This window comes from Lolium rigidum, chromosome 5 (genome assembly GCF_022539505.1).
Source record: "Lolium rigidum isolate FL_2022 chromosome 5, APGP_CSIRO_Lrig_0.1, whole genome shotgun sequence".
Classification (NCBI taxonomy): Eukaryota; Viridiplantae; Streptophyta; class Magnoliopsida; order Poales; family Poaceae; genus Lolium; species Lolium rigidum.
Genome location: NC_061512.1, coordinates 163,144,173 through 163,157,527, shown reverse-complemented (window position 1 = coordinate 163,157,527; position 13,355 = coordinate 163,144,173). Strand labels below are relative to the sequence as shown.

The 13,355-nt window shown below is 45.3% G+C and overlaps 1 protein-coding gene across 1 annotated transcript; it reads right to left on the bottom strand.

Moving 5' to 3' along the window:
• Positions 1 to 2,899: 2,899 nt before the first annotated feature.
• On the bottom strand, positions 2,900 to 13,144 carry LOC124653216 (sodium/hydrogen exchanger 6-like). The gene is made up of 22 exons (XM_047192283.1): positions 12,913 to 13,144; positions 11,904 to 11,955; positions 11,712 to 11,771; positions 11,532 to 11,556; positions 11,378 to 11,463; positions 11,191 to 11,302; positions 8,200 to 8,262; positions 8,086 to 8,105; positions 7,910 to 8,007; positions 6,418 to 6,446; positions 6,017 to 6,048; positions 5,877 to 5,924; positions 5,742 to 5,802; positions 5,553 to 5,650; positions 5,269 to 5,344; positions 5,163 to 5,182; positions 4,729 to 4,826; positions 4,536 to 4,645; positions 4,033 to 4,110; positions 3,602 to 3,699; positions 3,428 to 3,516; positions 2,900 to 3,334 (listed from the first exon to the last, which is right to left on the bottom strand). The coding sequence occupies exons 1-22, from the start codon at positions 13,127 to 13,129 to the stop codon at positions 3,291 to 3,293; spliced, it is 1,614 nt and encodes a 537-aa protein (XP_047048239.1). The 5' UTR covers positions 13,130 to 13,144; the 3' UTR covers positions 2,900 to 3,290.
• Between the last annotated feature and the right edge of the window lie 211 nt (positions 13,145 to 13,355).

The window sequence follows — 13,355 nt, the reverse complement described above, 5'->3', positions numbered from 1 at the left end:
TTCAAGAATGACTCGTGCACCCCTCGGAATGGCCGCCGTATACCCCCTGTCAACCAAAGGGGCAGTTCTTCCACTCCCGGTGCATGCGGTCTATGCCGCCAAGCATCCCAGGAAAACCCCTGGAAGCGTTGATCGACAACGGACGAGCTGTGTCCTCCGCATTAGGTTGCCGGAGGTACTCGTTCTCCGAACGAACCGATCACAGCTCCGCAGAACCCGTACATCGATTCCAAGCCGGTTGACTCACTCATGCGCGTGTACTCATCTACGAAATCACCGGCAACGCCATATGCGAGCATCCTAATCGCTGCCGTGCATTTCTGGTACGAAGAGAGGCCTACCTTGCCAATTGCATCCACTTTCGCACAAAAGTAGTCGTCGTAGATCTTCACGGCATCCATTATCCGGCGGAACAGCGGCCTGGTCATCCGAAAACGACGGCGAAACATGGGCGGCACGAACAATGGCTTGGGTTTGAAGTAGTCGTTGTAGAGCTGGTCGTGGCCGCGTTCTCTTTTGCGGTCCAAGGCGGCCGCGCGCCCCGGCAAGGACCCCGATGCACAGGGATTTGCGAGACGACGTGCTCGTGGATGAGCAGCGCAAGCATCCGTGAAAAAATCGTCGTCGGACTCCTCTTCCGACGACGTGTCGATGAAGTTCTTGAAGTAGTACTCGTCGTCGCTGTCCACCATGATCCGAAAAGGGACACATTTTAGTTCGAGCATTTGACCGAACACCTCGCGAGCGGAGGCGATCCAAATGCTTCGTAGCGACCTGCAGAAGCGGCCGTCTCGGGACGACGTCCGGTCCGGATACACGGTGCAGAAGAGCTCACCTCCGGCGGAAACGACGCAGCTGCGAACGGCGGGAGGTGTCGCGACGGTGAGAGGACAACGGCCGGCGGCGGCGCGTCCTCCGACTCGCTACGACGCGGCGAAAGCAGCGCGGGACCTCGACCTATGCTTCCGCCCCGCTTGCCGGCGTCTCGACGACGATGGCCGGCGGCGACGCGCTCCCAAATCGCCGGTCCGTGGGTGGCGGCGGAGCGGTGGGGAGATGTGGGCGACGGGCTTGTGTTTTGGGAGGCGGACGGGCGGGCCGGGGGCGGACAAGGGAGGACGCGAGCGACCAGCCTTTCGCGTCCGCGGCCACGAAACTCGTCCAAGATTTGGGCCGGGTTTGGGTCGTCCCGGACGCCGCGGCCATCCGTTTTAGGGATGGGTCCGCGCGCTGGACCGCGGTTTTGTACGTTTCGACCCATCCGGACGCGCGGACGCGGGATGGGTCGCCCGGTTGGAGATGCCCTAAGGGCGTCGGTCCCCTCTCCACCACTTGCCGCTCCAGCGGCAGAAGGAAGAGGATATCGTTCCTCCGTTCTGTAGTTAGAGTTAGACCTTGTGTGGCATGTAGTAGTATAAATCCACTCGTCGTTGTCTAGCATGTAGTAACTTGGAAGCCCGTCTTCCGTGATTGAAATTCCATGAACTCATTAACCTTTGGTGGGTAATCATATTTGTACTTGCCCTTATTATCTCCCTCAGTTTTCTTATCCTTTTTTTTCGGAGTACTTCTGAAAATACACATTAAACTTTTGGAATGTGTATTGAACTGTTGCAGCCATCGGCAATGCATGGAAACCCTTGGGCACATTGTTGAAGCATTCAGCTATGTTGCTCGTCATGCATTTGACTGTACCTCCGTGCGTCGTCATCAAAAGCTCGTGCCCGCTTCCCCCTAAGTTCAATGTTCCTATTGAGAAACTCGTAACCACCCGCCGTAAGGCTTTTGTGAGCGAGCAAAATGGTGTGCAAGTATGTGAAGCGGCACTCGAAATAAGCGAGGCAACAATCTTGAAGATCGTCAGACAACTCCTTGCTCCCACCTGCCCTATAGAAGTTTGAACAAAAAAGCCACATGCACAATCAATGGTGCAAGCGAGCATGCCCTGGAATGTCAATCTCAACCGCTTTGAGAATTTCGTGACGATGATCCGAGATGGCACACAATTTCCTTGAAGGTGGTATGACCTTGGTTCTCAATAGACCAAAAAAAACACTCCCAGTTATCATTGTTCTCAACCTCAACGAAAGCAAGAAAAACCAAATGCATTAAACGGTCATTTGCATAATTTGCTATTGCAACTAAGAGTGTGTCTTTGAATTGTCAGGTCAAAAAGGTGCCATCGACGGAGGCGATCAGCCAACAATGTTCAAAAGACCTCACACATTGCTCAAAAGTCGAAAATACACAGCCAAATACTTGGACTCTTGCACCGTTGTGCAATGTTGATTTGTTACCAAAAGGTTCCACCACATGAACCATGTCCATGTTAGTAGTGGCCATCGTTCCCAATAATTTAGGAACTCGGTTGTACGCTTCCTCCTAATCACCGTGCATCTTGAATGCAGTTTATTTGGTCTTCCATGTTTTCCCATACTTCACATTGTAGTGAAAAGGGGCTTTCACAAGATCCTCGATAGACGTAATGCTCATCGTTGAAAGTGACGAGATGTGAGTGCAACATGGTCCCACGGCCATGGTGTGATGTTCAGTTTTTTTTCCTTTCGAACATGAGATGTATGTTTGCAAAAAGGTTATTGCTTACGAACCACTTATTCCAACTGAATACTACCTCTGTCTATAGACATCTCATATTATCTAAATCTAGATGTATCTAGATGCTATTTAGTGTCTAGGTACATACAAATTTAGAAAAATCTCAGACATCTATTTATAGACGGAGGGAGTAGTATTCAGCCAACGCTACATTGTCCAGCGTAAAACCAGCGTAAAAACTGAAGGTACATCAACCACAATTTCATGTTTGTTTTTGCTGACTGCATCGCCTATGGTCAACTTCATTGAGCGCAACATCAGAAAACGGCAAACATACAAAGCAGTGGTAAGATGATCTATTGATTTGCAACTGAAACGTAGATTGCCCCATGGCCCCACTGATGTTGGATTCCATACATTGTCACTTCACGGCAGGCGTTTCCGTGCACATAGTTGGCAACGAACAGCACTAGGCTGTTCGAAACAGAACTTTTCAACAGGAGCTTCCACCATGTACCATTTAAGCCTTGTAAATATATACAGGAGGCAGCTGTCTTGGTCAGGCTTATGATTTCTATCCTACCGTATGCTCTGCCACATGCTACTCAACTAAGGGAAGGTGTATGTTTATATGCTTTGATGGTTCCACGCTGGATCGCATGCACTACAATACCATTAAGTTTGTTAGCACCTGGCACCGTGTATATCTTGTCAAGCAGCAGCTCAAAACTCTGCTACTGATCATAGAATCCCCGTCTCTGATTTTGGGGTTGATCACCTGCCACAAATCAACCAGAGATCAATGAACAATTTCAGAGAGCTTCAAACTAAGAATCCATTCCATAGTAATCATGTGGGTCACTTTACTTACCAAAATCATCAGCATCAGCATCATCATCAGTTTGGCTTGTGAAAAATGGAGTCAGATAGTTCTTGTCAAGAGCGGTGAACGATGTTGTGCTGTGTCATCATTTCAACGGTCAGCAATTGTTTGTGGAGTTACTATATGTAAGCAAATGGAAACACATGCTCTGATGACAAGTACCTTTTATGGAACTCTTTCAGTTTCATTCTCAATCCTCCTCCAGACGACATGCCTTCTTCATAAGTTGGGGGAATGTAACCATTGTTATCCTCATAATTCTGAGGAGAAATTATGGCATACGTAAATTAATCATAAATCCAAATTATTCACAGAAATATCAAAAGCACGCAAAACTGTTCCATGCAGCAGTATAATACAAGATAAAAGCGACCTAAAATCATGATCAGCTATCCAGATAGAGGGCAATTGTTTATCGCCCCATAGAGAAATATGACCACGAGTAGCTATTATCCCAAAAACATGAAATCCAGTTATATTCCGAGCATTGAAACTAATAGCAAAAAATGGCATATTTCTTAAAATATATGAGTTTTTAAAATAACACATGAAAAAGATGAACTGTGAGAACAGAAAACCAAATAAATGCTTACTTCAATTGAAGTATTTTCATCACCAATTACATCCAAAGCTTCTAACATGGTGCCTGTCGACCCTCCAATAAGAAGTACCTGCATGATTTCAAGTAATTAATGGGAGTTGTGCAGTACACTTTAAAAGTACCTGATGATGGTAAATATGGTATCACATGTCAACTATCCCAGAACATAGAAGTTTCCATGTCTGCAACACTTACAAAAGAAAGGAAAATAACTTTACTGCACAGAAAGCATGTAGCAACTTGATTATCTGCTCCTTTGATTCACCTAATTATTTTGCCAAAACTGGTTTTTCTATGGAACTATATTTGTAATGCGCGTCAGAGCAAATGAAACGTCCAATTAATATTGAAGTGGACCAAGTATAAACACTATAAGCAGCACATCATGCCATCAGAAGAAATGCAATATGAATCAAAGAATGCCATTCCAATCGGTAGCTTAATAATTACTTGAGTTGTGTACAAAACCAAAGAAAGTGACAAATGCGCAAATACCGTTAAAACAACAATTGCGGTGGTAGTTGTTAGTATCGCCTTTCCATGTCCTTCAGGAAGTTCATGCACAGATTGGAGAGCAAGGGCAAAAGCCATGGCTCCTCTGAGCCCTATTTGTCCAAATAATGAGAAACTGGCTTTAGAGAAGTCTCAGTAATATATGTCATAAGCTGTCAACTATAATGGAACTCACCACTAAAACAAAGTGCTTTCTGATGCTTTAGAGGAATACGCCTATTTTCTGGCCGCGACATGTTAACCAAGTATGCACAAGAAAACACATTTGCTGCCCTGCAGAGAAAACAAGATTACAGGGAAGAATTGAAGAGAGTAAGAGTAGTTGTTCCACCACTATGACTAATTTGATAGTTGGGATAAGTCATGCATTGTTTCTACATGTCATAAACCATGCAGACCCAGTTTGATTATAATTTAAGTATGCGGATAACAACAGTGATAAGGCATAAGTCTTTTATATGCACAGTAAAATATGATCATTGCTAAATGCTCAAACAGTTGAGGACCACATGTGTGCAAATCTTAAAAAAAAATGCTTTCTGCTGCATCAAGAAACTTAGTACTAGTAGTACTATATAAGCAAAACGAGGGCTTAGCTGTAAGGAGTACCTGGCAACAATTATAAATATCTATTGTTAAGTCAAGGAACCAAGCTTAAAGCAAACAATTGAATGTTCCCAGCTGGTGATGTTTTGAAGTGAAAAAAAAAGGATACAATCGAGAAGAAGATGAACCCAACGTGTGACCAGCTATGTTCTTCCATGGCAATATCAAAGCCCATATAAATGAAGCTGAAAATAGGAACAGACAATTAGGACCAAAAGCACTGTTGCATTCCAATTCCCTCCGATTCATGTTCATTGACTCAACTTTATTTAGACACAGATGTATCTAGTCAACAAATGTGTCTAAGATACATCCGTATCTACAAAAAGTTGAGTCAATTAATTTGGATCGGGGGGGGGGGGTACAATTATTATGAGCGCTCGTGAGGCTTACACAAATGTTTCAGCCAAAGATGACAGCAAGTGAAAAAAGGAGGAAACGAAGCGCTGGGAGTTATCTGACAGGTTAGAGTACGTATAGTGCTTCATGACCTGAGAGAAAACAGCAAATATAATGCCAGGAGACATAGACATAGTAGAAAGATGGCTAGATATCACATAATCAATTCCATATTGTTCCTACCATCCCCGTGAATAGTATAGAAACAATTCCTGACAGGCCAAGTCCTTCTGCTAGCATATACCTACAAATGGAAGTGAAACATTTCAATGTAAAGATACCCCAAAGCGGAAAGAGTGAAGTCCCAAATGACCTTACGAGAAGTATGGGAAGAGAACAAAAAGGCAGCACTCCAAGTTCTGAAGGCTGAAATAGCAGACATACCGAACTTTAGAACTGGCAACATATATCAATTTTTTTAAGTGTAGACTGAAAATAGGTAGCATGATATGACTTACTTGTCAATATCCAATCCCGCATATTTAAATAGGTACCAGGTGGTCAAGGCTTAACAATGTAAACACAGTAAATCAAATGATGGGGATGAAATAATGCCTATTAGCTCCAAATTTACATCAGCCTTACTACCAATCTACCAGTCACTGCTGATAAGAATACTAATGTGTTTTACATTAGAGAAAAAAAGGTATATGATGCCAATAAGGGTAAAAGAAATAATGTGATGTAGATTCTACCAAGTTTTCTTGGTTGCAGCTATGTAAGAACGGCATTTCTCTAGTAATAGTTGTCTAGAGATAACTGTGAAAATCACTAGAACATATGAACATATGAATTATAGCCTTCATATGACGCAAAGCTGCAAACAGGGTTTTGCATGCATGACATGGGGAAAGGATATAAGAGCAGAGATAAATCCAACTCCAACACCTGCAAATTAGAGAAATGGAATGGTTACATAAACCAATTGATGAGCATCTACTAAATCACTGACTGAGAAGTAATATTCCAGAATTATATTGTAAACCAGTAAAAAGGTTGTCCTTAAAACAAGATATTGCTATTTCCTGTGGGGTCACATGTATGGTTAACGAGGACTGCACAAGAAGGAACGGCAAATGAAGAGGGCAGCGATCCAACCAGTAGAACTGTGAGCAGTGTCCCTCGGATGTATGAGGGAAGACTGCATGTTAAGCCCATGTCCACAAAGAGTCCAGGAGGAATACAAGATGGGTAGATAGGTAGAAAGAGTGTCAATACAAGAAGTAAGCCCCAAAATTAGGAATACAGTTTGTTTGCTACTCAAAAATTGGAGTACTGATTCCAATGTATGAGTCGAGTATGCCTACAAAGGAGTATCAACAATGAATTACTCTGCTCTCCCAAAATTTCATTCATCAAAGATATGACCGTAGTCTCTTTTGGATCAGACTTATCATTAAACCGACAAAAGAGCAGCAGTAGATCAGCACCAGCAGCACATAGCAGTACAGCTCCAGCATTACTCATGTGCTTGGGAAGCATGTTCGGCATGTTACCAGACTTGCAGTTTGGTCGGTTCTTGATTTGGGCTTGCAATTCATCGCTTTTGATGAATCAAGTTCTAGGGATATGCATCTCTCATTCGCATATGGGGAATGTAATTTATGAACTTACAAACACCACACAAATAGCTATCTGCTATGCAAGGCCACCTTTACCCAGCTCCTCCACTGCTGCTTGTTCTCCACCATGCCATCCAGCCTTGCATCTCCCGTCTCGCAGCCATACCTGCTACTCCTCAAGGATGACACCGATGGCGATATGACAGTGATAGAGATTGTGTTCGAACAGCGATGGAAGATGACAAAGCGGTAAAGGAAGCTGCATCATCCAGCAGTGAGGGTAGCAGCACGGTCAAATGACATGGACCCACACAGGTCGCAAATCAGGCAGCAAACTGAGAGCGAATTGGAGCAAATTAAAACACTGACCTAAATCAATCTATCAGATCGGGGGTCGGCTATGTTCCTAGTGAACCTAGTGAGTGCTGACCATACAATAAAGAAGATACGGACAGTTTGATTATTATGAGTAAGTTTGTTTGATAGTTGAGGCTGGAGATAATGTTTGTGTTCCTTGTGTATGGATCAAGTTGAGTAAGTGAGTAAGAGTAACTAATCCCTAAGGGACATGAACTAGGGATGAACTGCGCCTTCACGAAATGTATAAATAATGAATTTTGTATACTGAAAATGCTAGTGGTGGAGTTGCGATTGGAAATTACCAAAATGTTCAAGTTAGTAAGTTCCAAAATGTGTAACCGAGTACATAAGATCATCGCAGTGTCATAAAGTTTGAATACATGTAACGATATGCACATTGAAAAGTGTATCTTCAGCAATGGTGCAAACCTGATGACATTGAACCAACAAAGATCTCAAGGAACTGGAGAACCATCATGAAAATGTTCTCGCCACCTGCTGCATTACTTCTGACTGATGACATTGTCCTGAAGAAAACAATAGATATCAGAAACTAATGCACGTCTTGGAAGAATTATGTATCAGGCTCATTAACAGAAGCAAACCTGTATAGCGAAATTGCCATCTGCACTCTCCAAATAGGAAGGAACATAAGTTAGTCATAAGCATAAGGAAGTACTGACTATTCTTGCATGCACTGGAAACAAGTAAAAACAGACCGCATCGTTCAAAACAGATTCACCGAACACCAGAGCATACAAGTTAACATCACTTCCCAGTTCCTGCACAGAAATGATATCATAAGTTTCATGTAATTAGTTCACGGAGGAGGCATACACAGGGTCGACACATTTGGTTTTTCTCCTTCAACAAATGTGCAATTAAATTCTGGCCAACAATGTAACATCTGAACCTTTTTCTTAATGGAAGGCCAGGGGCCTTACCAGCATATTTAACAAAAAAATCGGCTTAACGTGGTAGCGCAATTTAGTATACCTAATAATATGTCCTTGGACAATCTTCAATTTTCCAGCTAAGGTTCACAGTCGCATGGGCTGTTCGCGTTCATTGAGCACTGCAACTCAGGTTGCCCCTGAGTTGCAAATTCACAATTGTATAAACAAACATTCTTTTCAAAGCCGCAAAAAATTCTACATGTTACACAGTGCACATGATATGGCTTATAGGTAGTAGCAATATAGTTAAGCCCACGGTAATTTAAAAAGCACCATTGACATTAATATTTATGCTGTGATGCTTCATCATGGAGGCAAGACTGTGAGAAAATTTGGGCCTTCAAACTAGCCCATGGAACAGAATCTGCACTGCCCAGTCGACGACAGGGTCTACACTGACCATGCAGACATGGCCTAGGCGGCGTTCTGCCACTTTGATGGCATGCTGGGCACTGACGTGAGTTGTGACTGCACGCTCGACCTTGAGGATCTGATCGAGCCGGACACCACCCTTCTGGGCCACAAGGCTCCCTTCAGCGAGGAAGAGATCTGGCAGGCTGTGAAACATCTGCCCGCACGCAAAGCACCTGGGCCAGATGGGTACACGGCAGAATTCCTGCGTGCGTGCTGGGGCATCGTCAAGAAGGACATCGAGCTTCGTGGTCGCGGGGTTTGCAAGGCTCAACCAGACTCTGCTCACCTTGCTGCCCAAGCACGCTGGCGCGAGTACCCTGCGTGACAACCAGCCTATAAGCCTCATCCACCTAGTGGCCAAGCTTTTCGCCAAGGTCCTATCCCTAGTTCCCTACGCCTCGCCCCCAAGCTTGACGACCTGTTCAGTCCCATCCAGAACGCGTTCATTGGCGGCCGCAGCCTCCATGACAACTTTGTCCTGGTGCGCCAGTCTGCTCACCTACTGCATCAACCAGGAGAGCCACACGTCTTGATCAAGCTAGACTTGGCTCACGCCTTCGATTTCCTGTCCTGGCCATTCCTCTTCGAAGCGCTACAACAGTACGGATTCGGGGATCGTTTTCTGGACTGGTTGGCTATCCTGCTCACCAGAGTGCTACTCAATGGGGAACCAGGCCCTGCGATTTGGCATCGACGCGGTCTACGCCAGGGGGACCCACTGTCCCCACAGCTGTTCGTCCTCGCCGTCGACACCCTCGGGTGCCTGTTCCGCCACGCCACGGAACTCGGGATACTGCGGCAGTTGCACCCACGACGCACGCTACCGTCGATCTCGCTATACGCAGACAGTCTTCTGCCACTCTATTGGAGGAAATCGAGGCTGTCAAAGAGATGCTGAAACTATCTAGCCTCATGTCGGGGCTGTGCGTCAATTATACCAAGAGCACCACCACGTTCATCCGTTGCGCCCCGGAGGAAGTGGAACCTGACGTCACGCTGCTGGCTTGCCCCATCGTTGAGCTACCCATAACCTAGCTGGGGATCCCACTCACTATCCGGAAGCCTACAAGTGCCCAGATGCAGCCCGTGGTCGATAGAATCGCCGCCAAGCTCCCAACCTGGAAGGCCGGATGGCTCGCGATGGCGAAATCTGTCCTTGGAGCGATTCCTATCCACCAGCTGCTTGTCCTCGCACCTTCGAAGAAGATACTCAAGCTCATCGTCAAGATTGAGCGTGGCTTTCACAGAGTTGGCAGCGTGTGGCCCGCCCCGTCACCCTCAGTGGCCTGGGCGTCCACGACCTGGAGTGGACCAGCCTGTCCCTTCGACTGCTCTTGCTCTGGTTCAGCGGCGTGTACACTGCACGATCTGCCTACCTGGCCACGTTCCATGGCTCGACGACCTGCCCTGCCTGGAAGCACATCTGGAAAGCCTGGGCGCCACACAAAGTGAATTTTTTCATGTGGCTGGCCATTCAGGACATATGCTGGACCGCAGAACGGCTCGCGTGGCGTGGCCTTCAGCATCACCCGCGATGCCTGCTCTGTGATCAACACCCCGAGACCATGCTGCACCTACTGATCGAGTGCCCATTCTCCAAGCAAGTTTGGCATGAGACGCTGTCATGGCTAAGGATGCGTTGCAGAATCCCTAGCAATGACGACATCTCGCTCACCGACTGGCTAGCTGAGGTCAAGCCGGCAACGCCAAAGCCGATACGTAAGGGTCTCGGAATCGCAGCGCTGTTGCTACCCTGGATGCTATGGAAGCACGGGAACGACTGCGTCTTTGACAGAGCACAGACCTCAACCCAAAATCTGATGGCAAAGATCAAGGAGGAGGCCATTATGTGGGCTCAAGCCGGAGCAGTGGGCCGGAGAGCCATGCTACCAACAACCTGGGAAATACACTAGGAGCTCTTCTTTTGCTGTAACATCGTCTCTTACGAGACCTGTAACTAAAACTCTTCCTTTTCAATGAAATGAAATGCAAAGGTCCTTTCCATTTTCTCGAAAAAAAAAACTAGCCCATGGAGTGTACCTATTAAGCACTACCTACATTAGTAAAGCATGATGCTTCACTTTTCAGGCATGAGGAAATAAGATCTTGAAATTTCTTCAAACGACAGAGACAACTATAGTGACTTTTTTACTGATATGTTACTGACTAATATTTGCATTCAACATCAATTAAATAAAAAATGCATTCCAAAGTCCTTGGGTACAAAGGCACAAAGGTCTACCATGGCAGTTAAATCGCTATAAAATATAAGTGATTCAAAACAATTATAACTAACAATACATGCTCCAGAATGAGATGGAGAAAAGAAAAACTAGGCACCTGGAATATTGATAATACTGTGACAGGATCGGTCGCAGATATAAGAGCACCAAACATAAGACATTCAACCAGTGGAAGTTGATACATCAGAAATGTCAGCCCGCCAAGATAGCTGCAGTTATAACAGATAAGTTCAGAAGATGGAGTATTTCAATAAATCTAGGCAAATAAAGTTCATGATGCTTACACAAGCATCCCTGTTACGATGGAAGCAATGAATGTCCCAAGAATGGCAAAAGTTACAATAGCCCCGAAGTTCGCAAAGAATGGTTTCTGTAAAAATATGCTCTTAGGAGAAGTAGCTAGATAAAGAATAAGTGTTGTCAATGTACAGTACTTACTGGGGATAAGCTGAATCCTGATTGGGTTCACTGAAGTCAAGGACTACAAGTTACAAATTGGAAAAAAAAAAATCCCAGATAGGAGGCTTAGATAAGTATTTGGAGGAGTTAGTAAGCCTATTTTTCCTCAGCAATGTACTAACGACGTTACAAGAAAGAAAACTGACGAAAAAAGGATATAATATTATAGGCGGTAATAAGAACAAGAAGAAGAATTCTTCGTGGAAGTTGAACCATGTCCTGCAAATGAGAGGGAACAAGGAATGATGAAATCGAAGATGCTAACATGTATGCAAGATGTGGAGTACAGTAAACACAGCACAAACGATGCAGAAGTCTAAATGAAAATCAAATAACACAATCAACACAAACCTAGTATTGGTCTCTGTGTTGGAAATATTAGCAAGCCCACCAACAACTAGTCCTGTAATACAGTCACAGAAGTTCCATATGTTAATGAACGCCCACAGTATGACAAGAAAAAGAGAAACGTGAATTGTGGAACTGACGTAAGGCGAAACATATAATAAACATAATACTATAGTATACAATAGAGCAATCAGAGAACTAAATTTATTTTATAGATTAAATATCTGTTTTCTCATCCAATGGAAGAGACTTCGCAGAAGCACATATTTATGCAGGCATCCCACCGCTTGGAGTGATTCTCCTTGATGAAATGATAAGAGCTATTGCCAATGGCTCCAGGACTCCTATTTTTAGTTTTGACACACGAGCGAGGCGGATAAGAACTACTATTATTTTTCATTTATGTACATGTTTTGCAAAGCTGGAACTTCCTCTGATGACAAGATTATCTTGGCATTAGATGCAACTTCTCAATATGCAGCTGCATCAAATTGGGGGCACATTTTGAACAATTATCTTTAACGGGTTCGCTCTAAAAACAGAGAACACCGAACTAGCTGCTATATTCGAATGAGATGTCTCAAAAAGCTCAAAACTCCAGCGAATTTACAGTTATATACTACGAGACAGGGGAGAGCCCTCGGATAAATTTCAGCTACAAACATTTTCTGCATTCCCAGTGACATGACATCATTGGATTTCGATCACAGTAGTACTCATTAATTATTGTAGCAAAGACAATAGACCATACCACTAGCCTAGCAAAGAGTTGGCAGAAATACTAATTATCCCGTTCTTACGCTCCTTGTGGCAGCTTAAGGCTAAACTAGGGAAGAAATGGGGTTGAGGAACTAATATATGGATCACTAAAAATAAGTTTCCAGAATCTAAGAAAGGATCAAAGGTACGAGCAACCGGCGACCAGGGCTAGGGTTCAGACGCAAGGGTGAGAGAGACTCAGGAGTCCCGCCCGCCTCGGCTTGCGGAGGGTGTGCGCTATGAAAGAACATACCGATGAGGAGCGAAGCGCTGGCCTCGGGGAGGTAGTAGAAGCGGTGGCGGCGGAGGACGTGGCCGAGCACGAAGGAGAGCACGAGCATGGAGATCTGCAGCAGGATCCCCACCCCAGCCACCTGCTGCTCCTTGCCGGGCGGGGCGGGAGGGGGCGGGGCCAGCAGCAGCCCGCCCCCGGGCGGCGCCGCCAGGGCCATGCTGAGCTCGAGCGCCATCCCCGGCGGCGAGGAACGCTGGGGGTGGCGGGCGCGGCGGCGAAGAGGGAATCAGTCAGTCGTGGTTTCCAGAAGCGCGGCGTGCTATGACTGTGGAAGAAAAGAAGCGTGGTAAACGCGAGTTGTTGCGTTGGTGGGGTCGCCAGTGTGTTTGGTTCACGTCCTGGAGCGGACCATCCAGGGGCTGGTCAGTGTTTTTTTTTTTTTTTTTTTTTGAACACAGGGA